Raw genomic sequence first — 24,426 nt, 5'->3', positions numbered from 1 at the left:
TTCTGCAAAGGAACTGAAATGCACAATGAAATTGAGTCCATTGCAGCGCTTCATACACATCCCTGAAGCAGAGGACTGGGTTGGGCTGAATTACACACTGCCCTTCACAGATTCCTGATGAGGTTATATTCCAGTCTCGACAAGAAGCCTCCTGGAAACTCTTCAGTCACGGCACCAGCTAACCTGGATGGTTAGGTGGTCAGAGCCCAGCTCTAACCCTCTCCTGAGCGTATGCTGGAGACAGTGTTTGTCAGCTGTCCTTCCAAACAGCCATGTGGCAGGGACCAAAAGCTTGGATGTGAGCTGAAATCAGGAGCTGATGCTGCAGTGATGCTGTCTAGTGGAGCAGTAGTGACAGCTCATGCCAAATGACTGAGGCTCCTTCTCGGCAGAAGTGGCTTTAGCATGTCCCTCTCTGCTGACCACGGTATTCCCGGTGCACTTCTCTATCACCCAGTGAAGCCAGCCCATGGAACCAGAGAAAATGGTCTACAGAAGATGTGGTTTGTGGGCAGAAGTGATGTAAGACCTTCTCTTCTTTAATTTGCATACGCCTCAAGGCAGTGGAAGAGGTGTGGATGGGTAAGGGCAGTTTCTATGTACACGTCTCATACTATTAACTTTCACCAATTCTTCCAAATGTTGGCTACTTTTCCAGGCCTGAAAGTCTGTGCTAAGTTCCTGGGACTAAATTGTGGCCCTGTAGCCATGATGCTCCATTCTTCTCCTACTACCTTCTATTCTGGTTCAAAGCAGTGCAAAACTGGATGCGAGAGCACTGCCATGCTCCTGGTGCCTGTTTCACTTCATGTGAGCTTCAGAGAGAACAAGCCAACAGCCAGAAGAGCTGCTCCAGGCCTGTCACGGGGAAGGAGATTCATTCTGATTATTTAGCAGGAGCACTAATGTGAAATCAATAGGGTCTCACTTGGAAAGTGTCTTGTAGATAGGACTAATGAGTTTCCCATTGGAGTGTTGGCCAAGAATGACTCTTTCCTATGCCAAACTTGAACCACACAGTTTCCCCTTGATGAGGAAAAATAGTATTTCTTGTCTTTAACATGAAGTTATCAGGACACTTAAACATTAAATACAAATGAATCGTCCCAATAGTCCTGTTGAAGGAAGAGTGATATTACCTTTTTCTTTTATACAGATGTGAACCTTGAGATTAAATGACTTGCCTGTTTCACTTTCAGAGCTGGGTACAGATAAAAGTCCCAATACAGTCTTTTAATTGAGAGGTCTTGATATAACCAGTCAGCCTTGTACTCACCGATCTGCTGCATGCTTCTTTTCTTTGACATCCTGTCCCTAACACGGGAAGTAAAACACCCATCCAGTTTTATGGTGAAAGTATCATCTGTGAGCAGAGAGCAGTGATAGGTTTAGGGATCCTTCTTTTCCGGTTGTGGGTATGCCTGCATGCTCCAAAGGCAGTGCTAAGCACAAGCAGTGGGCAGCCTGTAGGAGACGTCTGTGTTGCCGGGGAGGGTGAGGTTCCAGGGCAGGCATGACATTGTCCGGCTGCGGGAAGAGGACAGGGAGCTCAGGCTGTGCATTAACATGCAGAGGTTGCTATCTTAACACAGAGGCAAGCAAGCTGCAGGTGGACCTTGTGCTGCTTTGCCGGGGGTACGATGAGCAGGGTGCTGTGCCCTGGCTGGGGTGAATGGGCTGGGGGGGTGCATATGGGGTTGTGTCCTTCACCTTTCTACTGCCGCCTCCTAGCAGTACCATTTGTTGCTCTGAGGGCTCCCAGTTTAGGGATAAAGGTATAGTTGTGAACCTGTGCAGCTCCACAGCTTTCTACCTGAACCACAGCCAAGTCCAGTGCTTCCAGGGGTGCAGGTTAGCGCACCTTTACAACAATGTGTTGTGCTGTTCCATTCATAAGCAGTAAAAAGCCATGTATCTGCATATCCATCAAACTTTGGAGTGCTTTGCTCTGCAAAGCTCTGAAAAGCACTCTAGTAAGAAATATTCCTTATGCTCAAGGGAGTGCCTGCTATTTGCATAGGAATGCCTCTTTTTTTCCCTGTCTGGGCCTACTAGATACATTTTTACTGCCTTGTGCTCAAGTGTCCTTACTGCCCAGAACAACAGAATTTGAATGTGAGCCCAGTCTCCTTTATGCTTCTGGTTTTTCCTGCTTTGGAGTACCCATTAGCTTGCTCCAGCCTGCAGCCAGCATAAAAGTCAGCTCAGAAGCAATGTGGACAGAGTTAATGTGTCAGCATAGACGCAGCTATTTTTACCTGCCTGCAGCAATTCTGGACCTGCAAAACTCCTGGCAAGAATATTCTCTTATGGAGGAGGCTATTATCTCTCTTGGGACGAGAAGAACTTGGCTGCTTCTACTCTGGATAAGGTAATTATGGCTGAAGGCATATACTTTAAAATGCCTGGCCCAGAAAATGCCAAAATGGTTGTCTTTAGCCTTAGTGCTTTATAAACCTGTGCAGTATAAGAAGCAGAAATGTATTGCAGGTCTTCTGTTGTCTCATCCTGAAAAATATGTCTCAGTCATGTTTCAAATGGGGGCCTAGCATAGACAGTGGGATGATGGAGAGAGCAAGCAAGAACCAAACGAACAAATTCTTGTTAGTATAAGCTTTTGCCATGGTTTATGACATAAGCATCTTCAATATGATGTGTTTTCCTTCCATGCCACAGCACTTTTATCCTGGGGGAAGAATCCTAGAAAACTATCTTGGAAGTTTTTCTCTCTAATAGGGGCAAAATTATTTACATAGGGACACAGAAAGGATGGGAGAGACCTTTTTACATGTTTATCTAAACGGGAGAGAGAACGCATTGTTTCAAAGCACAGGCTGCATCCACAGGCTCAGGTGGATCCCTGTAAGATATTCTTGTGACTTACTTGCTATCAAGAGGCAGTGGGGCTGCACAGAACTTGCCGATGATGAATGACTCATCCTTCCTCCAAAATCGATTCTTGGAAAGATACTTCAGTGTCACGTTGTTTATCTGACAGAGGGGAACTCTGTGGGCCAGCAGTCGTTTGCCCATATCCTGGTGCTTAGGTCTGCAAGGTAGGGTGAGAGATGTGAGAAGGGAACATGCAATCAACCCACAGATACAGGCCGTATGCAGATGTGTTGAAATGCTGGAGGAACCTGGGGTATTATCATGAAGCCCTCGCATACTGAAACGGGGTGAGAAGACTCATCTGTCAAAACAGGGCATTGCACGAGAGTCTTATGGCGTGCTCTCTCCATGTTTTATCTCTAAAGTCAGGGAAACTTCTGTAAATATCCTTCTTTCTGTCACACAGTTACAACTCTTCTTGCATATAGATTGAAACACTGCTCGGATTGCTACAAAGAGGTAAGTGGTAGATAAGGTTAACATCTATGAAATCATGAACGGCACGGATAGGGATCGGTCGTTCATCATTTCTTCCAGTGCAGGAACTTCAGGGCATATCAAAGAAAGCCAACAGGTGGCAGGCTCAAAAAGATTGCACATTGCACAGAGTACCATTCCTTTTAAGCTATTAAAATCCTTGCTGTGGGATTCTGTGGGTGCTAGAAAGTTTACATGACTGTAGAAGTCATGGAGGGGGACTGGAAAAGTTCATGGAAGACAAAAGCATTAGGAGCTAATAAGGACAAAGACCTCACCTTTGGCTCTGAAAGTCCCTGAGACATAATTAGTCAGACACTGAGAAACTCTTTGCGGGAAGTATTGCTGCACGCTCATGCTGCCTTTTTCTATACTCTTCTCTAGGTATTTGCTTTTGAACATGATGAAGGTGGGATGCTTGGATAGAGGGATGTTTGTCTGTCCCTAATACTCTTACCCAGGTAGCATGAACTGAGAAATGCCAGAGCTTGGGTAAGCAGCCAATGACCAGAGCCCAGTCGGTTGTGCACTACGAAGGGGTGCTGCCCAGCCATTTTACATAGGTGGGCCACCTCCCACTGTCCCTCCAGTGGGCCTTCTTAATGCTTGATCTACTTGGCACCTCTAAGAGCCTGAGATCATTCATTTCCTCATGCTTGTGAAGAATATGTGTGTAGCTGACTCCGCTCAATCCCAGAACCATAGAAAAGGGTCAGGAAGAGCCTACAATTCTGCTAAGTTGCTCCTGGGAGCAGGCTGACAGCATCCTCCTATGCCAGAGTGGCCAACCCAAACCAGCACATGGCCAACCCAAACCATTACATCCCATCCCTCCCTTAGACTGCAGTGGTAGATCCTGGAGGTTTTCTGTGTCTGACTATGACTGTGTCTGGCTTGAAGCTACCAAAAATAGGAAGCGTCATGAAATTGTGGTTATAAAGGTGAATAATGGAAAATGGAGGGGAGGCTATCTCTCTACTGCATATTGTCCACGGGCAGGATCTAGCCCTGCCCTAGGACAGAGGAACACAATAAGGGTAAGAAGGTTGAAAAAAGTCACTGCTGGGGCTGACATTTGGTCTAACACCACAAAACTTTTGGGTGGATGTAGGACTCTTGGCTGGCTGCAGAAGTATTTTTTCTTGGATATGGGGGATGATGTCGTGTGATGTGTAAGCAACGGCAATGCATCTGGGAAGTGTGCTGTGTAACAAGCTCCTTATTCTGTCAGCCCCATGGTGGGGGGCTGTCTCTTGGAACACTTGAGCAACGTGGGGGGTAACTGCATCCCGAGGTGTGCGACTTGAATTGATGTTTGGGAGAGAAGAAGAGAAGGGCAATGTGAGGCAAGACACAGCCATGCAAGTCACTTGCTGAAGGTATGAGACTGTCCGAACACTCCCCAATTCCCTGTGTGCTTCTGGGGAGCTGCAGGATGACACACACGGCAGGTCACCTGAAGTAAGTGAATGATTGATCATTGTCTGAACTGCAATGTGAGAATGTACGTTTAGGTCCCCGTTTGACACTCTGGGCTTGACTGTGCTGGAGGGCTGAGCTTTGCCTAGAGAGAGGAAGTTTCTTTGCCGTAGCAAAGGCTACAGGGAGAATTAAAAGAGGTATCCTCAGTTTTATACTCTCAAATCTGTAGGTTTATTCCTGTAAGCAAATTTTTCAGTTTAGCCTTGTGCTTCTTAGGAGGGCACTTAAATGAAACACAGCTGCTGTCCTCCCGGGGTAAGGGTATCTCTGGGTAGGTTACCCTACTATAACTTGAGGGTACGGCAAAGCCTGGGGATTGCTTGCCTGTCTCACTTCCCCAGGCAGCCTTTCTCTTCAGTCCTCACATGCCTCCTGCGGGGCCCCTATCAACCCCTGTGTCCGACACTGCAAAGGGAAGCGCTGCATGCATTCCTGAGCACATCACGGGTCTGGCCTTGTCCTGAGTGTTTACGGTTTACCTCCTTCCTGCATCTTTGGAAAAGGCAGATTTGGCTTCCAAGCTGGGGTGGGGTTGAACAGTCTGAGCTCCACCAGGCTGGAGTATAAACTCCAAATTGCAATGCCTGGCTGGAAATCTGTGACCAAGCAGCTATGTCACGCTGGAGAGTACCATGGAGTGTGGCTTCCCCTTCCCTGGTTCTCACCTCTACCTTCTGGTGCCCAGGACTGAAGCAGCAACACAGTTAGCTTCAGGTCACAATGTTTTGGCTTAGCGGTAAGGACTGTGTGGCAGCCAGCTGGGGCTCTTTAGCAGGGTGTTTTCCTGCTTCCTGAGGCAGACAGCAGCATGTGCTATAGCTGCTTGTCTACGTTGCAGTTCTCAGCCCACAGCAGCGGGCAGGAAGGTGTAGGAAGAAGTGAGGAAGACGTCTTTTGGGGAATTTCTCTGTGGTGGGGAGATCCCCCTGAGGCAAGGGCTGTGGAACAGGAGCCTGAGTCTGGTTCTTAAATTCAGATATGGTTTGGAGGAGGGTGGTGCTTTCGAGAAGAGATCTGTCTGTCTACACATATGGTCTTGATCCCCTGCACCCTGGACTTTTCCCTACAATGGGAGCCCAAGAGCTTTGCTGCATTACTGCAGTGGCAGCAAGCAACTGAACACATTTCTGACTGTGCAGAGATGCATTTGTCTCCGCTTAGCAACTGCTGTCCTGTTGGGCATCAAGAGAAATATCTAAGCCACCAAGTCCATCAGTCTGGAACCTCTGGTGTATGGGGTCTTGCTGTAGCCATCTCTGTCTGGCAGAGTAGAGATAATAACTATCTGACTGTGATTGCAGTTTGAACTGGCACCAGGCAAGGGCATAGGGTAGAAAAGGAACCAGCATAGCAACATAAAAATATGCAAATCTGGGGATGTTGGAGTATACCTACTGCTTTGTGCATTCAGGGAAGAGGTGGACCTAGCCAGGGTTACCGAGTAATCGTAGCACATGCCTGATTCCTGAAAGCATTGAAGGTAAATGTGGAGGGACTCAAGAAGAAAGGTTGTGGTTCATCACACAGTGACTGCACTCAGGGAGATAACCTATCGTTGTGCCTTTCCTGGATTGGTATAAACATCCTTACACATGGAGCTGGGATAAAACAGGCCAGAAGCATGTACTGTCACTCACATGGTGATCTTCGCTGTGTCCTGGGTGCTGTTGCTGCAGAAGGTGATCTCAATGCTGGTGACTCTCTTTCTTTTCTTCTGCAAGTGGAACTCAACCAGGCTGTGATGGACTGAGCAAGAGGCAACACATGTGGGGAGTGAAAGCAGGTACTATCAGTTGGACCTACCCCTGCCAAAAGGTGGCCTCCAGCATTCATTCCCTGACCCCACGAGCAGAAAGATTACACAGTCATAAGAAAGAAACCAGTCTCTGTGGCACAGTGGGCAGGTCTGCATAGTCCTGTGCAAACAGACACGCATTTTCACTACCCTTTACTTCTGTCCTGAAGCCATCTGGCTGTCTTAATCCAGGCCTGCGCCCACACTTATAAAGCCATTGGAAAGGGCTTTACAGGGAAGATGTGCAGGGTTATTGCTCTTCAGCTTTGTGTCTCGGATCATCTGGGACACAGCAGCTGATTCTGATGGGGATGGTGGGTTGTAACTATCTGGCGTCCCCAGAGGACCTGCCTCATTTGGTCAGTGCCCTCCTGACTCATTTTTTCTCACTGCTACTTACCACAGAATGGGGCTGAGGGACTGGTCATTAAATAAACTTTCACTTCCTTTGGCAGCTTTCTCATGTTGACACCTGCCTGCTCCAGCAGGCCTGCAGGAGGAAATAAAGCCAGTGCAGTGAAAGCCATGAATGACCCAGAACAGAAGTACAATTGGTCCCGGTTCACCTCCACTCACCCTCCCCAACTCCGCTGTCTCAGAGGACAGACCCTTTTTTATACCCGTGCAAATCAGAGCAAGTACAGGTTTGTGGTGTCTGTTTGACAGGTTAACATTCCCTCAGAAAACCCATTCTGGCTACCCCCACTATTCATCATCAGAGTACCTCTTGGTGGGTTTGTTTTATTCCTCTGCTAACAAACTGTGTCATCAGTTGCATCTGTGCAAAATGAGCAAGACTAAAGACTACCAACTCAGGAAACTTAGTGAGGATGTAAATGACAATGCAAACACGAGGTGCTGGGAAACTGAATTTCTTGGTCAAGTGAGAAGACCACCATGACTTGAGGCCTGCATCACGGACTAGCTGACAACGTGGCTCGGTGAGATGGGGAAGGGGTGGCTGATCTGAGAGCACCTTATATTCCTCTGGTAGGAGACTGAAAACAGCACCAGCTTCCTCTTCTCATGCCACAACCCAGTTTCAGAAGCCTAGAAAAGGCAACTACTACCTTCTCCCGGTCCAGGGAGTTAATCTTTGGGGTGGCCATGGCAAGAATTTATGAGAAGGAGGTGACACAGCAACAGTGAGTGGTTTGTAGAAGAATGGGACTTCAGGCTTTGGCTAAAATGTCCAGCTGCTTATCTAAACAAGACACTTTTTGAGCTAATTGCCCACTTCTTAGGCAGGTGATGCTGGAGACTCTCTTTCAACACATTTGTGGGGCCTATGAAATCTTTGAAGATCAGAAATGTTCAAGATGTTTGTGTTCCACCTCATCAATATATGAGCTTTTAGAGCATCTCTATAGAAGCCTGAAAATGAAACAGCTTCTCACTATCCCCAAAGAGATCCAAAGCAAATCCTGCTCAGAGAAATCTGAACTGCGTACTGTGCTCTGCACTGACACCCATCAGGAATGTATTGTCATTTGCTCCAGGAAGGTCTCATGCTGGTACTGTACCTATTCTGGGACAGGAGAACAGGAAGGGATCAACACAGTCCAGGCAACGACCATTTAAAAAATCTTGATCACTTGCACAGGGGAATGCCATGATTGGACAGGAATGTTTCAAGGCACTGACATAGAGATGTACTGCCCTCATGTGATCACAGATCAGGTACTTGTAGCCTGCAAGAAAAAATACACCCAGAGAAAAGCAGCCGTGAGCCTTTCTGTTGGCTTCAGTCTTTTTGCATATTCCCAAGGAACTGAAGAGTCAAGAAACTCTCCTACTGATTCTGCAGTGACTCCCTTCCCATCAATAACATTTTGCAGAGCATCTCTGTGACTACAAGCCCAGATCCCACCACAAGAGAAGTTATGCAGGAAGTTAGAAGCACATCTCCCAGACTAACAGAACCTCTCAGAAGAGGGGGACCACAGGGCTGCCATCTCTTCATCAGCTTACCATCAATGAGGCCCCAAGCTCTCTGCAAGGGGGCACAAGAGCTTTGACTCCCACCTGCACTGGGACCCCAGCTATGGGAATTGAGGTACAACAGGTGTCCCCTGTAACCTGACCCTCAATGCAGCTAGCTCATCCAGAACTTATGTGAATATTTATCCATTCTATTTACAGTGTAAAGTCCTATTCTCTAGAAGGAAAGGGCAGCAATCATACAAGCTGTCTCTCTAAGTATAGACACAGCTTGCAGCACAAAAACAAAAAGCAGCTTTTGCTGGTAGTACCCAAGAGTCTTTCTAGCAAAAAATGTTTTCTTTGTTGATACAAACTCTACTGATGCTAGGGTTTTGGCTCATGCAGAAGTGTCACCAAAATCATGTCTCTTGACAGCAGTGCTGCCGAGACACTTGACCTGTGTGTGATTTTAATTTCAGCTGATTGTTGTACTGCTGAGAGATGTGGGCCATGAATCTCTGCTGCCATATGTCTTTGCAAATACATGTTGTCTCACTTTGATATCTGCCCTGACTGTAGCAGGAGCTGGTTGCCAAACAGCATTTTCACAGGCTGGTAAATGGCCATGAAACCCCCTTGCTTGGCTGCAGAGTGTTCTCACCTGAAGAGATAAATGAGGGGCATCCTGGCTGATCTTTGCCTCCATTGACGAAATAATCAATATGGCCTACAGGAATCTGGATCCCAAAATCTGAAAGGAGATGACATGTCACTTCAGTCTTGCAGTTGGCTCTTCTATAGGCTTTACGCTACATAGTGTATGACAGGCCCCAATAATTGGTTGCACATTAGTCATGCTGGACCCAGCTCCAGTGCTGGAGACAGCAAGGACAAATTTCGTGTTCCTACCTGCTTGCATTGTGTGCGTTTGCTGCATGGAGCAGAGAGTGCTCCAGGCCCTGCCATCAAAATGACTGGGAACTGCGGCTTAATCACCACCTCTGTGCCTCAGATTCTCATCTTCTTCATAGGTAGAGATTTTCATAATCTCCAGGCAAGAAGTGTGGCTCAAGGGCATGACATTGTTCTTCAGCAGATGTTCTGCATAGGTAGACCCTAAGTGCTTTAGAAAAGTTACTCGGTTGCTGCACCAGCTGTTGGTTTGACCCTGTTACTTTCCATTGGCACCTGCAGTGGCACCTTTCTTACATCAGGTGGGAAAAAGCACACTGAAACTAGACACGTAAATTCCTTCCAGGTGGTAAAAGCCATGCTGAGCTGGTTCTGCATAAACTTGCTCTGCGGTAGCAAGGTGAAGGAAGAAATATTTGCTGGAAGATTGCCCTCTGTCTAATCTCTACTTGTCTGTTCCTTGAGGTGCTCTGGGGTATGGGTACTTGCCAATGAATTCACCATTAAAGCCTATCTCATCAAGAAACTTCCTCAGAGTGAACCTCAACTCACGGTAATCTGGTAAAAGAGGGACAATGACCTACAGACTCCTTAGTAATAATGACTGCAGGAGGAAGAGAAGCATGGGCTGGAGAAGATGGAAGCCAGCTTACTGTCAGCATCGGTATGAATGGCTTCCACGAAGAGGGCATCCCCAGGATCCAGGCGTTCCTCAGGGCTGGCTCTGGTGTACTTAGGGCCTGCGGGATCTAGGCCTGTAACAAAATCAAACACTTCAACAAGTGCTCTTCGACCTCTCTCTTTCTTATTTCTGGACCAGTTATTTTATCCAAAACTTTAAAAACGTTGCTAGGCAGAAGTGATAAATTATTCCTAGGTCGCACTGATTATGCTCCAGAATGGTTTCTGCCCCCGCTAACTTCCACTACAGCTTCCTTACCTTGTTGTCCACTGTTCCACTCCCGTTTAGCAGTTTTGTACCTCAAGTTTCTAGGCTGTAAAGCCATGACTGAGCTTCAAATAGGTCTGACAGAGTGGGTACAGAGCATCTTTTGGATTTTCGGTGAAAGAGAATCAAACTCATAACACCTTCCCTAATTGTACTGCCATCTGTATTAGCACTACAGTCTGAGAAATGTCACCGAAGATCATCAGTTAGGTGATGAATTCAGCATCCCAGGCTGATCCAAACCAATCCAAACATTACAAAGATTTGATACTATCAAACATCCTTAAATCATAAAGGCTTCTGAGCCCTCTCCTCACAAATAAAATTGAGTCCTTAAGCAGCCATCTACGTTTTTGCCTAAAACATGCTCCTAGAGCAATTTCTGGGGAGTCAAAGGAATACAGGAAATGATCCTTGGCAATACCAAGGAACAAGTTAAAGACCTTTTTTCTTTTTTTTTTGTTCTTGCTGAGGCTTATCCTGTTTACCTTTTGTAGAAAAGTAATCTCACAAGATTTTTTTAACTTCCCAGGCAACAACAATAGTTTAAGAAGCATCTCTGCTCCACTTGCCACTTAGCCTCAGAGCTGGCAAGTTTCACTGCCTTGGACTCAATCCCATTAATTCTCTACGGAGAAGGCAGTATCAACAATAAGCAGATAGGTCTGCACTTGGGGGTGGGGTGTGAGGGGAAGGAGGAAAAGGAAAAGAAGGGGAAAAAAATCTTCCCTTTTATGTAAATAAAAGCTAATAATGGGACAAGTGGTCAGAAGAATTTACTGCTTTAATTTTTCTCCCGTGTTCTTTGATCTTGACACATACAAAAAGCTGAGAGGTTCCCCACCCACTTCTACAGAACAAGTTTTAGTTAAAGGTTTTAAGAGGTACTGAAAAGTCTGCTCCGATCTCCAAGACTCACTGTGGTTTTGCTCCACAGCTCTTTTCCGGTGACTGAAAACACTTCACCAAGTTACGGCTCTGGGAATCGCGTTCCTCTGTGTGTGTATGCATGTGTGTGAGGAGGCAGGAGCTGAGATCAGACATATCTTGGGTCTAATTCCACCTGTCTTCATGCTCCTAAATCTGAACTGGAACCTGCAGGGCCCAGTGTACCTATGAAATCATAGGACAATCAGGAGTGTAGAAAAAAAGTAATGGAATAAATAAACCTACAGAGCTTTATTACATGTAGACAGCATCAAGGGGAAGAGTCTCTGACTCTAAAGTTAATTACTATGGTTTCCTGGGAAAATGTCTGCTTCTGCTCATCTGAAGATATTGCTGATCATAAAATCCTGGTGCAGGAGAGTGGTTACTCCAAGTCCCTCCCAATATAAATTTTGATGCACAGCGTAAAAAAGGGCCCAGCGTGCAACTCAGCTCCTGTTAAGAAATGCCTGTATTTCATGCAGTGTGGGTAGCTGTGACATGTGAAGGCTGAACCAACATTTCTCTGGACTGCCTCACTGAGTGTGCAGTGAGACCCTCCTTGAGGATACCTCTCTCAGACAAACCAGCATGGGCTGAGGCAGACTGGGAGCTGTGGTCGCTCTTCTGGAGTCCTTATGTCTGTTCCTTCTTGGTGGCTTTTTCCCTGCATTTCCATCCCTGAGGATTCCCAGAACTTGACAAGACTCGAGACGACCTGATGTGACTTAGAAGGCAGACGTGCTTGGGGGGCAGGGCGGGACAGACAATCATGACTAGAGACCTTCCAAGGTCCCTTCTTACCTAAATCATTCTGTGACTCTATTCACACTCCATAACTAAAGGCTGACAAGGCCCTGAGTGAACCAAAAAGCTCTAAATGCCATGATCAGCCTCTAACCATCTTCCTCTGTAATTCCCCCACTGCAACCTCTTCCTCACACCCAGGAGTCTGGCTCTCAGTGTTTAAGGTCAGCTCTGATTTGGTACAACTGGGTGGCCTTGGACCAGCCTACTGTGAAAACAGCTGACTTGTGGGAGAGAATAGCAAGAAGCCTCATCTGGGGCCTCCCAACATTGACTCAGGCTCTTGCCTTTGGTCCTTGCCTGAGCTGTGTTGTAGGGATGCCATGCCCAGCCCTGTGTCTTGCTGGTCCTACTTTTATCTTGCTGACTTGACTTCCTGGCCCGACCTTGGGCTTGCCTCATCACTACAGACCTGCCTGGTGATCACTGGACTGTGGATGACCCTGGTTCCTGTCACTGGACCTGCTCTGCTCTTCTTGCCCAGATGTGGTAGGACTGTGCCCCTCATCAGTGAGGCCACTGCCCCTGCCTACCTTGCTGTCCCCTTGGCTCTCAGCTCACACTTTCCTGCAGAACAGCTCCATCTTGCTGCCCCCCGCCCCCCAACAACATGCATTGCAGGCTTTAATTTTAAGAACCACAGAGGTAGACATGCTATAAAGTGGAAGCAAAGCATGTGGGTGTTGTGGGTTTTCATTAGTCACAAGGTCTCGTATTCTTTTAAGCTGGCTCCAATTTGAAGAGCAGAGGCAAAAGGAGCCTTTTGCAAATGCATTCCTTTGGCGGTGTGGACTGATGGCTGGAAAGGCATTGTCAGGCTCTTCTGAAGCTAGGAAGAAGCCCATAAGCTTGGATCTAATGAGACCTTATGTGATTAAAAGACCACCGTGGATGACTCCCCTTCCTTGCTCTTTCATTCTCTTCCTTGAAGAGCAAGGGAGGACACAAGACTCAGTTTTATGATACCTGTTATCCGTCCCAGCTGACCACCATGGAATTGCCCCACCAGGCCCCCGACATGTGCACCGAGGCTCACCCCAATGATGTGGATGGATGTCGCTGAGACTCCCAGGGCCTGCAGATTGATGATAATACAAATTAATGTTTCTGTAGCAGAAAGGTAAAATACCCTGTCCCAGCCCACACAGCAGTTCTGTAACTCTTCTAATATAGGATTGCATTTGAGGTGTATGGTGGAGAAGCAAATAGATGTGGGAATGATGGGTATTGCTCTTTCTGTTTTTCCAGAGTCTTTCTTCAGGTTCACAGATACAAACCCAACCCTAACCAGGTCAGTCAGATGCTCCTGTTCATAACTACATAGCTTGTAGCTCCTCGTTCCACAGCTTGCTTCAGACTGAATTTCCCTCTTTCAGCTGAGTGACCCATGTTCTCCATGCGAATAATCTTTTTTACAGTAAAGCAGAGGAAATGTTTTTTCACTTTCATACCACCATTGCACCAATATCCTGATTAGTATTTTGAGATTATATTTTCAGAGATTAAGGATTTATCCATGGGCTGAACTGCCAGGTAATACACAGCCGCTTAGCTCCCCATCCACAGGAATTCAGCTGCCTGCTGACTGGTCTGCATGATGCAGATACAGTGGGAGAGCACATGGTGTACGAGAGCGTGGGGGCAAGATGAAAAATCCTGACTTTGAAATGTATGAGGCCGTATCTGTACTGAAGCTTATAAGAAGACAATATAGTCTTCTGTGGTGTAGTGTTACAGGAGAAGCTGGACAGCAAAAGCCCTTAAGTAGCTGGACTAGAGCTCAGCACAGACACGGCATGAGCTGTGGGACCATTGTTCAGCTCAGTCCTAGTGACCTAAGCAGTAATGAGGGGTGACAGTTCTCTCCCCCTCCACTCCATCCCCATCTTTCTAATGACACAACAGCTCCAAGGGTTGCCGAATTTTTGGGTAGAAACATGTGACTGTGTACAATGTGATGCATGCCCAGGAACTCCCATGTGGTGCAGCCTGGGTCTGCACCGCAAATGTTGCATGGAGAGTTTATGCATAGCTGGTTAACACAAAGATGTATCGCCCTCATTGTGGAAGTGTTGTGTTCAGCTGTGCTGTGCATGAATGAACGGGGACACATCTGGGGATTTCCAGCTATAGGAAGTATATCTGAAGCCCAAAGCAAATATAAAATAGCCTCAGATTGCACCCCTGCAGCTCCCTGGACAAATCTTCCAGGCAGAAGACGACAACTGTCCAGTGAAGCATGGACCTGAGAAAACCCAAGGCATCTTTCGGGTTTGTCCTGGGCTGGAGAGGCAACTGACAACTGGGATGTTTTTCCAGAAAATGTAAAAAATCAGGAAGAGAAAGAAGAAAAAACAGTGGCATGCTCACGCCTGGACTGAGAGACTGGAAAAAAGGAAATCTCTTTAGTGCTACACAGCACTCACGCTGGAATAAAGAGCCTGCTTGTCCAGCTCCTGAAGGCAGCAGGCTGGGAGCAGTTCTCTGGATTGTTTGCATGAATGATGTTCTTTGGCCATGCTTTCCCCCCACTGGAAATGCACAGTAGCTTACCAGGAGCTTGCTGATGAATTGTGAGATGGAGAGGGCCAGCTGTGTGACATTTTCCACTGCGGATGGATAGGCTCCTGTGGACCCATAAACCCAGTCTACTGCAATCACGTTCACCTGGCTTGTGTGCAGTATAGCATGGACAAGACCTTCAATCCAGGAAGGTTTGGTACCCAACGCCCTGTGGAGTCACCAGAAACAAGTATGTTATGTGTCTTCCAAAGTAGGGCACAAGCCAATATCTTGTTCACGGGTGCTGGAGCTTCACATGTCTCAGAGGAGATTGCCAGACAGTTGCTGAAAGTTTTTTCTGGTGCCAGACACCCACACCTGGCATGTCTTTGTGGTGGTGTAATAACACTTTCCAGAATGGGCTGATTCAGAAGGGAACCACATATTTTAATGAATGAGGTAACATTCACAGGGCTGAGACCTCTGTCTTGCTGTGGTGCTTCAGTTAGCCACCACAGAGCCCATCCGGAGTGAGCGAGCTGACGGGGAACACCTGGATCCTGCTCTGCTACCAACTGGCAGGAAGTTCTTGGTCAGATCACCTAGTCTTTCACTACTCTATTTCCTGAACTGTAGACAATTAGAAAAGAAATTCTATACCCAAGAATTCAAGGAAAATTGAGGTGGCTGTCCTACCCACTTCTACTATGACCTGGTGGGGGGCTGTGCTATGTCACATATGAGGGCAACAGCTGGTTTTCTGAAAAGACCCTGAAACATTTTATGTGGTTTCATCCTGGTCTTCTATGTACTTTCCATTCAGGCTTTTGCACATCAAAACAATATAATGTTATGTGCTCACACCTGGCTTAAAAAAATAGCACAGTAAAATAAGCTTGCAGAATGGTGACAGCTTAAAAAGCCCCATGTCCTGGTTTCAGCTGGGACAGAGTTAATTTTCTTCCTAGTGGCTGGCATAATGCTGTGTTTTAGATTTAGTATGACAAGAATGTTGCTAACACACTGATGTTTTAGTTGTTGCTGAGCAGTGCTTACCCTAGTCAAGGACTTTTCAGCTTCCTGTGCTCTGTCAGGTGCACAAGAATTGGGAGGGGACACAGCTGGGACAGCTGACCCCAATTGACCAAAGGGCTATTCGACACCATATGATGTCATGCTCAGTATATAAACAGGGGGAAGAAGGAGGAAGGGAGGGATATTTGGGGTGATGGTGTTTGTCTTCCCAAGTAGTCATTATGTGTGATGGAGTGCTGCTTTCTTGGAGATGGCTGAATGCCTGCCTGCCCGCCCATGGGAGGTATGAATAAATTCCGGGCTCAGTTGCCACCTGGGGTTAAACCACAACACCTCAGCTCAAATGCCTAAAATTTCAAGACTAGAAGCATAATGTGTCTGACAGGGCTTCTAAATGGGTAACTAATCCAGGCTGTTGATAAATCAGGACATGAGCTCCAAGGAGACTATTTAAAGGGACAAGAATCTTCAAGAAAAGATTTCTTAAATAAAAAGGTTGAAAGAAGGAAAGAAAAGGAAAGAGGTAAAGGAGGAGAGAGTGAGAGAATGACTAGGAGAGCAAGAAAGAGAAAGAAAGATTGTAATTTCCTAACTTTTTTAGGCTCAAAAAAATGTGGAACGTACAAAATAGGCAGGACTTCAAGTTGTGTCATAATGAGGGTTGTCAGCAGTGTTTTCCATGCCTCTGGCCCTGGCCCACCAAGCATCTTCCAGACAATTCCCAGGTCTGGTTTGGAGCCGAGCACTCCAGACTCTGTGCTTAGCAGGCATTGTGCATGCAGCCACTCTGCTGGGGAGACTAAGAAGGCTACAGGAGCAGGGGGTTTCAGTGCCAGCCCCACCCAGTGCTTGGGAATATCCCAGTAGTGTTTAATTTACCAGTAAAAACTTAGTCAACAGTGTTCTTTCTCTCACCTGAAACCATGGATTATGATCTTGGTTTCCAGGCTGCTGTTGAAGCTAGAGTTCTTAATGCCATCATCTGCTAAAATCAGCTTGCCACAGTTGGGGCTTGAAGAGGTGAATAGAAGAAACTGGACCTTAAGCTTACTGCCCCGTAGGAAATTTGCTGTCTGGAAGTCAGTGCAGTGATGTCCTGAGAGTCTGTCTGTATTCCCTGCAATGAGAGGGGGTGAACAGTGTATTCAGACTGCTTCTGTGCAATGGGAAAAAAAGAATTATTCCAATTCATTAGGAAAATGAAGGTAGCAATTTTTCTTCTATTGATAAAAAGAACATTAAATTAAAATAGGGCTATTCTGTAAACTTTATCTGCCTGATAAAGTTATTTCTGTCCTTTGATGGAATTGCAGCACTGGCTGGGGAAGATAACTGTGGATGTCATGGTAGCTTTGACTTCTGAGAGTTTTATTGAGATGTGAATGACAAATCTGTTGGGCTGGGGTTTTTTCCAAATTGGCCACACATGCCAGCAACTAAGTACATTATTCAGCTGGCTATTAGATCTTTAAAAAAAATGGTTGCCAACAGGTAGTCACCACTGAATGGGGATATTTCTATTCAAATTCTGGTAAGCGTAGTAGAAGATACAAGTCTAACTGACTGACAAGTGTATCAGAAATCCAGAAATAAGTGTGAGAATGCTGATGACAGAATATGAGAATGCTGATGACAAAATGTGTCAGTGATTATTTCCTGATTGATTCATTTACTGGATGAAAATACTTTATGGCCTAAGGCAGCTACTGGAAGGCACTTTCTAGATGGCAAAAAAAAAATCTCAAATCTGTAGCTACTAAAAAACTGAGCAAATGTATGCTTGCTTTCTAGCCTAGAAATTTAGCAGTATGTATGGCTAGCAGCATTTGTAGCTAGGTTGCCCACAGAAGAGCTGGATTCTTCCTCTTTTGTCATTTCAGATGACTGGCTGCTATTTTGAAAGGGTTGTTGAAGGTAAATTGTTGGATTTACTAAAGGACTGAGGGTGAAACTTATTAACCTGTGATGCACAGGAAGCCAAATAATTGATTAAATGATCCCATCTGCTCTAAAAAATGTTACTTTATGAACTGGCATAGTTGCATCCTGCTGCAATGACAATGCCTGCAACGACAATGCATGCACCTTCCTTTTCTGGACTGGAGGAAGTGAAACAGCCTCAAATCTGCATGTACAATAAAATAAAAATTAAATAAATTTTAAAGACTGAAAGAACCAGCTTCCTAACTGCTAGCTGTTCCCATAGAAGATACTTTACAGTAGGTAGGCAGAACATGGCCTAAGGGTCAGCACAAAGAAGTGATTCAACATTCAGATTTGCCCTTGTGGGATGTGACTGTCCCTTACTGCTGTTTATTTTGGTCTTCCTGTGTACTGAAGGCAAGAGAGGGAGAGGCGTTCTCTGCGATCAGTTTGGGAAAACCACAGCTCATGAGCCAGCCTAACTAGCAAGGGCAGGTTTAGTGCAAGCACAGTGCATGGCAGAAATGGTGTAAGATGAGGGGGATCCTGAGTAAAGGTAAGGCAGGAGGTGCAGTGCTGTGAAGCTGCAGGTGATGTGGGACTGTAATGGTGGTCACAAAAGCAGTTTCATTGACAGTACAATTAAAGAAAGAAACGGAAGTGTGGCATCTGTTTATTTTCTCTCAGCTACTGCAGATTACACTTGCTAAGCTTTCAAAGCAGGAGAGGCTGGTGCCAGAGGTCAAGTGGTTCCTTGCCTGCTTCCTTACACTTCAGGGTAAACCTGGATCATTCTTTTAAATCAGGTTAGTGGAATTAAATCACTGAGACTGACTGAATTAAAGTGTGGGAGAAGAAAGGACCATTCTTGCGCTACCCTTTCTCCTGGCACCTAACTAGATTATAGCAAGCACCTCTTGACACACAGGTCGTTTAGGGAGAATTGAATTCAGACCCTTCTATGCAAAACCTTCAATCCCTTGCCAGGCACTCATGTTTTTCTTACCTGTTTGTGCTGAGCTGAGCAGTAAGAAGACAGCAAGAACAATGAGCATCTTTCTCTTCGGATCCTCAATCATCATCCTTTTAGTCCACTACAAGTACAAGGATTGTACAGGGAAAAACAGCCGTGGTGAGTTGCTTGATCAGCTTGACTGTTAATGATCAACCAGACTGTGCTCTTTTGGGGAAAAAAGGGCAGGGGCAATCACCTCTGCTCTTATTTAACCATTAGCCAAAGTCTGTGTCAGGGAAGAATTTCCCTGACACCTTGGTTGAAAAACATACTGACGCCCCTTTCCTCCCTACCTCCCTTTCCTCAAGACAAACTTATCTCTTCAGAAATCAGCTAGTGAAACCAGTCCCAGCAAGCAACAGAGTTACAGTGCTTTATCCTTGCCACCTAGACCTGTCTGCCAAATTCTGACTGGGTATACTTATATGTCACAAAGCTTCACAGTAAGTCCATGCCAGGAAGATTCATATCAGCCTTGCATCTGTGTATTTTCCTATTGCACTGCTGTCTCTTTCCTCTATTTCTGTTTTTGGTCAGATTCTTGTAAGTGGCAAAGCAACAGATTGCTTCTGAAACTGGGGGGGGGAAAGATAGGCTAAAAATGTATTGGCTATACAGTGGCCATGTTACTGTGATACACCCAGACCATACATTTCTTATAGCAAGGGCGCTCTTCCTTTGCAGACTGTGTTTCAGATGCTACAGGCAATAAAAGGATGATGTCAGAAATATACCAGTGTCATAAGCGTGCAAACAGATCTTTGAATAAGAAACTTTACTGCTTTGGTGTAAACGGATGGAAAAGCATAAGAACACAATCAGACACGTATAGTATCATAGAATGTTTTGGGTTGGAAGGGACCCCTAGAGGCCATCTAGTCCAATCCCCCTGCTATGAGCAGGGACACTGCTAACTAGATCAGGTTGCTCAGAGCCCCATCCAACGTGGCCTTGAATACTTCCAGGGATGGGGCCTCCACTACCTCCCTGGGCAACCTGTTCCAGTGTTTCACCACCCTCATTGTAAAGAATTTCTTCCTTATATCCAGTCTAAACCTACCCTGTTTTAATTTAAAACCATTACCCCTTGTCCTGTCACAGCTGGCTCTACTAAAAAGATTTTCCCCATCTTTCCTATAGGTCTCCTTTAAGTACTGAAAGGCTGCAATCAGGTCTCCCGGCAGCCTTCTCTTCTCCAGGCTGAACAAGCCCAACTCTCTCAGCCTGTCCTCATAGGAGAGGTGCTCCAGCCCTTGGATCATTTTTGTAGCCCTCCTCTGGACCCGCTCCAACATTTCCATGTCCTTCTTGTGCTGAGGGCTCCAGAGCTGGATGCAGTACCCTAGGTGAGGTCTCACCAGAGCAGAGTAGAGGGGCAGAATCACCTACCTTGACCCGCTGGCCACGCTTCTCCTGATGCAGCCCAGGGTACAGTTGGCATATCTAAGAGTCTGTCACTCAACACTCATGATGTGGTGGTACCGTCTTCCTGGCTGCGTTAGACTTTCAGGTAAGGGCACGCCTGTTTCCTAAGTCTCACTGGTGTGTGTTGGTCCTTGCAGAAGAACAAGGCAGCTTTGCCCTTGACTGTCTTAAATGGTAAGAAGTGTGAGGAGCGAAGGAGTGTTCCCTGTCCAGGTACTACTCTGCAGCTGCTTTATTTGAACAACAAAATGAAGTAATTGCTCCAATCTGATCAGAAAGATGACTACATACTTTTCCAAAAGCATCAGACATTATTTTCTTTTACAGTTATTGGCAATAGCAGTCATCTCCTTACCCCAGTTTGCTCCAGCCAAAGGTTTTGAGACTGTTTTAGGCAGAAGGTATTTTTTATTTTCAAGTCACTCCTGAGAGAAATTTCTCCAGTTCTCACATGGAAGTTGAGCAGCATCAGCTTCCTGGCCTGGAGGGTTGCTGAAGCCCTGCCCCATCTGCATCCTCCCAGAGACACGTATACATTCTGATCCCAAAATACTTGGCACCACGATCAAGCTGGCTTATTGTCAGAGAAGTAGGTTCTTAGCGTCCCTTCAAATCTGCGATTGAGTTTGTCAACCCAATCAATTTTCCAAGATTGAATGCTGCAATACAAACAGCCAAGTCCTGGCTTCCAGCCCACTCTTCATCTTTCCAACCCCAGCACTAGACTCAGGCTGATTCACGGACTGTGAGACAAAAGCCCATAGGTGGCAACAGGCCCACTCTTTCACTACACCCACAAATTCCACTGATCTGGAAAATTTTGCAATCAGGAAAGAATGAAATAAACTTGCACAATCATACCAATAGGCAGTGTCATTTCCATACAAGCCTCCAGAGCAACAGTCTAATTGTGAAAATGACAAATTTCTTAGACTAAAACAAATTGGAGCACCTAACCACTGAACACTTCTTTACATTTTTTTTGTATTTTAAAATACAGTAATAAGCTCTACTCTTTGTAGTAGGATGCAACTGTTACTCTTGGCCAACTTCTGCTGAAATTCTGAAATGCCCTGCAATAGAAGGCAGGCACCAGTATTACAGCCTTAGGATAAAACAAACCTGTGGCCAAGATGTGCAGATCTGATTTAGTTTTGTGCTGCTATTTGCAGTTGTTAAACAACATCCTGGTATGCTTTAAAAAAAAAAACAAACAAAAAACCCTACTTCCTGAAATTGAAAATTCTGTTTCTTGAGCAGCTTTTTTTCCTGTAATCTCAGGTTTAGTAATTCCAGGATTTTTTTGTGTTATATCAGCACACTGTGGTGGTCCCTCATGCAAACAGTGAAAGCCACTCAGTTCCTCTGTGCTTAAAATGCTTTTACCAGTAAAACTATTTTGGTATTGAATGGTTTTCTTTTTTTTGTTTGTGAACGTAACTGCTGAGTAACTACGGTTATATTAGTACAGAAACTTAGTGCTGCTGCCACTTACTTTACTTGCCAGTGGGAGTGTTCATAATGGCAATGGGAACACTGTTGCAAAGACTTTCAAACCACATTAGATGTAACGGTTCCTTACAGCATACGATCATGAAGCACAGTGTGATTCGCTTGAGTCAGGGACAATGAAAGCAAACAAATTTGATTTTCTGCACAAATTCTTTTCATTAAAAAAAATAGGGGGAAAAAGAAAATTGTGCTGTCTGCACATTCAAGCAAATACTTTAAGTGCCCAACTTGGCTGAGAATGTTGTCTCCCCACCCACAATCAACAGCTGGCAGTGGCATACCATCACTGCAAAGGCCCATTAGTCAAGTGGACATCTGATCAAAGGAAAATTCACTTAGGCTGGAAAACTGTTCATTGATGCCGAAAACAACGCAGTCGGGGTAGCAGTGCAGGACCTTGGGGGAAACCAAGTGTGAGTTAAGCAAATGACTATTTAAAACCACTCCTGTGGTCTTTGCATTCGAGGGAGGGCATGAAACACATGCAGATCTTAGCTCACTGTACATTAAGGCCTGGATCCACCCTACTGCTGGAATACTTGGTATCACAGCTCCCATATTTTCTGCCCTTTGCCCGTGGAGTAGAAACCACGGCTTTACATTAAGCACCTAGGCTCCTATGTATTGTTCACAGGACTGACAGAGGAACCCAGTTTAGTTAACACCTCAGCAAAAAGCAATTCAATCTCCTGACTCTCAGAAGAGTGTCCTAACTATGAGGTAGCAGGAAGAAAACATTAAAGGTTAACTTGGCAGCTGAGAAAGGGAAAACATAGGCAAGTCTGATAAGGTACTTGGGAAAGGAGAAAACCCAGTCATTTTCTTGAGTCTTTCATGAGTACTTTATGGACCTTCTACCTATTGTGACCATATAGAAGTGCACAGGAAGGAAGAATGCATCCTTGCCATGTATCCCTGTAGTCTCCCAAAACTAGAGGAGCCTGGGTGAGGGCTCCAGCCACCAGGCTCAAGTTTCTCTCTCATTTTCTCTGCCCTGTGGAAGCCCTAATCATTCTCTACAACATGGAGCAGCTTGGTAGGAAGAACTTAGCCCTGCTTTGAGTGCATGTGGGTGACCTCCTGTGGTTCCTTCCATCCTAAAATAATCTAAGTGAAAGTGTCAGCCCCTGCTTTAGATTTCTCTCTGCTAGCCCTGAAGATGTCACACCTACAGGAAAGTTGTAGCATGCAAGGTGGGAGGGGGCATCCTCCCAGCCACAAGTCTCTGACATCTTGGGAAGACATTTTACCTGACAAGAAGAGTAGTCAGCAGCAGAGAACAGCTGCTCCTGCCACCAGAATGTGGCAGGAAGATGACCACGTTACATTTCTGGTGTAAACACTGCGACTTGGAGCCTTTATAGGGTAGGGAGCTCCCTTCGACACTTGGGTGAGAACAGAGGGGAAAAGGGAACAGAGGGACAGAAAGGCTTGTTGTGGGTTTCTGTCACTGAGCAAAAGGAATTTATGGGATGGGCCTGACTCCATTTGGAAGCCAGTTACGTGCCACGTCATTCCAATGTAGCTATGGAGAACAGGTCAGTAGTATTCTGATTTTCTAAGAACTGAATGAGATGGGATTGCCCACCGTGAAGTGTCACTCTAGCTCATGCTCAGCCTGCAGTGATAAGGGAGCTTACAGCAGTTCCTAGAAGGAGGGAAAAACCCTACTCAGCATTGGAGCACCTTCAGTGTTGATTTTGGAAGGTCTTCTGGTTTAGAGACTTCCACGGTTGCTGATTTTCTTTTTTTTTTCCTTTCTCTGAACGACTATGGGCGCTGTGTTGAAGACAGGAGCTGAGGTTGCTCCAAGGAGGGGTGAATAGCCCGACACTGCCACTCAGCAGCAAGCACGTGGGCTGAGTGCTCTGGGAGAGAGCCAGATGGGGGCTGAACTTGCAGTGAGAGCCTTCCCATCCAGCACTCGCACTATGCTGGCCTCCCGGGGGCTGGCAGTTGAGCTCCTGGGAGGGAACTGAGCATGCTTTGAGGCTGTGAGGTCTGCAGCTGGACCCGCTGGCCAGCTGGATTCTTCCCAGCCAGGGTAACGCACTGCGAGTGGGATGCGGGCAAAGGAGGCTGACATCCACGCGCAGCAACTCACTGCCGTGGGAGGGAAGCTGGCCACTGGAGTACTTGGTAGAGTAGCAGTTTTTCCAATAGCTGCTGAGTATTTCTGTTTCCCAAACTAGTCTGGTACTTTCCTTTTCTTCCTCAAAGCCACGCTAGCGTCAAGAGGCCAGTCATCCACAAAAGGGAATTTAATTTTTAGTTTTGTGAATGGGCTGGTATCGAAGAAAACCCCGGGAAGTCAGAGCTGGTTTCTATTTTATTTTGTTCCTCCACTTTGGCAGAAGGGCTATCCTCATAGAGGCCAACCCAGCCTTGGCTGACGTGCGTGAGCATGGCCAGGCTTGGCCTTGAGCCCACCCCTCAAGCGGAGACAGCGCCACGTCTCCCCAAAGAGAACAGTGGGCATTTTGGGGTGCGGCAGCGTCAAAACACCAGGCTCCGGGAGTACGAGGTTTCGATGACCATCATTTTGGGAGGCGGCGAGCTGTGTGTTGCCCACTGAAATGTGTTCTCCCCCTAACCTGCGGGTCTCCGGTGAAATTACAACCGATGTAATTTCACCTTTTCAATCAGCAGAGCCGAAACTTCCCTGCTGGAAGAGCAACGCGACTATTTCTGCCCCCAAGCACCTGCTGGAGCTGCGCCCCATGAACCGAAAACCCCCTGCGCAGCGTCGCCTCGTACCCCAGCTCCTTTCTGGCGGCCGCAACCTACCCAAAACACACCGGAGGCGGCCGCGAAGTCAGAAATCCCCTTCCCGGCGGCCCGAAGTTTCCA

The 24,426-nt window shown here is 46.3% G+C and overlaps 1 protein-coding gene across 1 annotated transcript; it reads right to left on the bottom strand.

Annotated features, from left to right (window-relative positions):
• Nucleotides 1-179: 179 nt before the first annotated feature.
• On the bottom strand, nucleotides 180-24,420 carry PLA1A (phospholipase A1 member A). Its single transcript, XM_009639092.2, has 12 exons — nucleotides 24,364-24,420; nucleotides 18,631-18,718; nucleotides 16,617-16,818; nucleotides 14,718-14,895; nucleotides 13,131-13,239; nucleotides 10,135-10,236; nucleotides 9,231-9,320; nucleotides 8,170-8,337; nucleotides 7,047-7,136; nucleotides 6,489-6,597; nucleotides 2,885-3,049; nucleotides 180-1,527 (listed from the first exon to the last, which is right to left on the bottom strand). Exons 2-12 carry the CDS (start codon nucleotides 18,704-18,706, stop codon nucleotides 1,443-1,445), a joined length of 1,374 nt encoding a protein of 457 aa, XP_009637387.2. The 5' UTR covers nucleotides 18,707-18,718; nucleotides 24,364-24,420; the 3' UTR covers nucleotides 180-1,442.
• Nucleotides 24,421-24,426: the final 6 nt, after the last annotated feature.

This window comes from Egretta garzetta, unplaced genomic scaffold (genome assembly GCF_000687185.1).
Source record: "Egretta garzetta isolate BGI_Z169 unplaced genomic scaffold, ASM68718v1 scaffold85, whole genome shotgun sequence".
Taxonomy (NCBI): domain Eukaryota; kingdom Metazoa; phylum Chordata; class Aves; order Pelecaniformes; family Ardeidae; genus Egretta; species Egretta garzetta.
The sequence above is the reverse complement of the archived record's forward strand: the minus strand, read 5'-3'. Positions and strand labels throughout refer to the sequence as shown.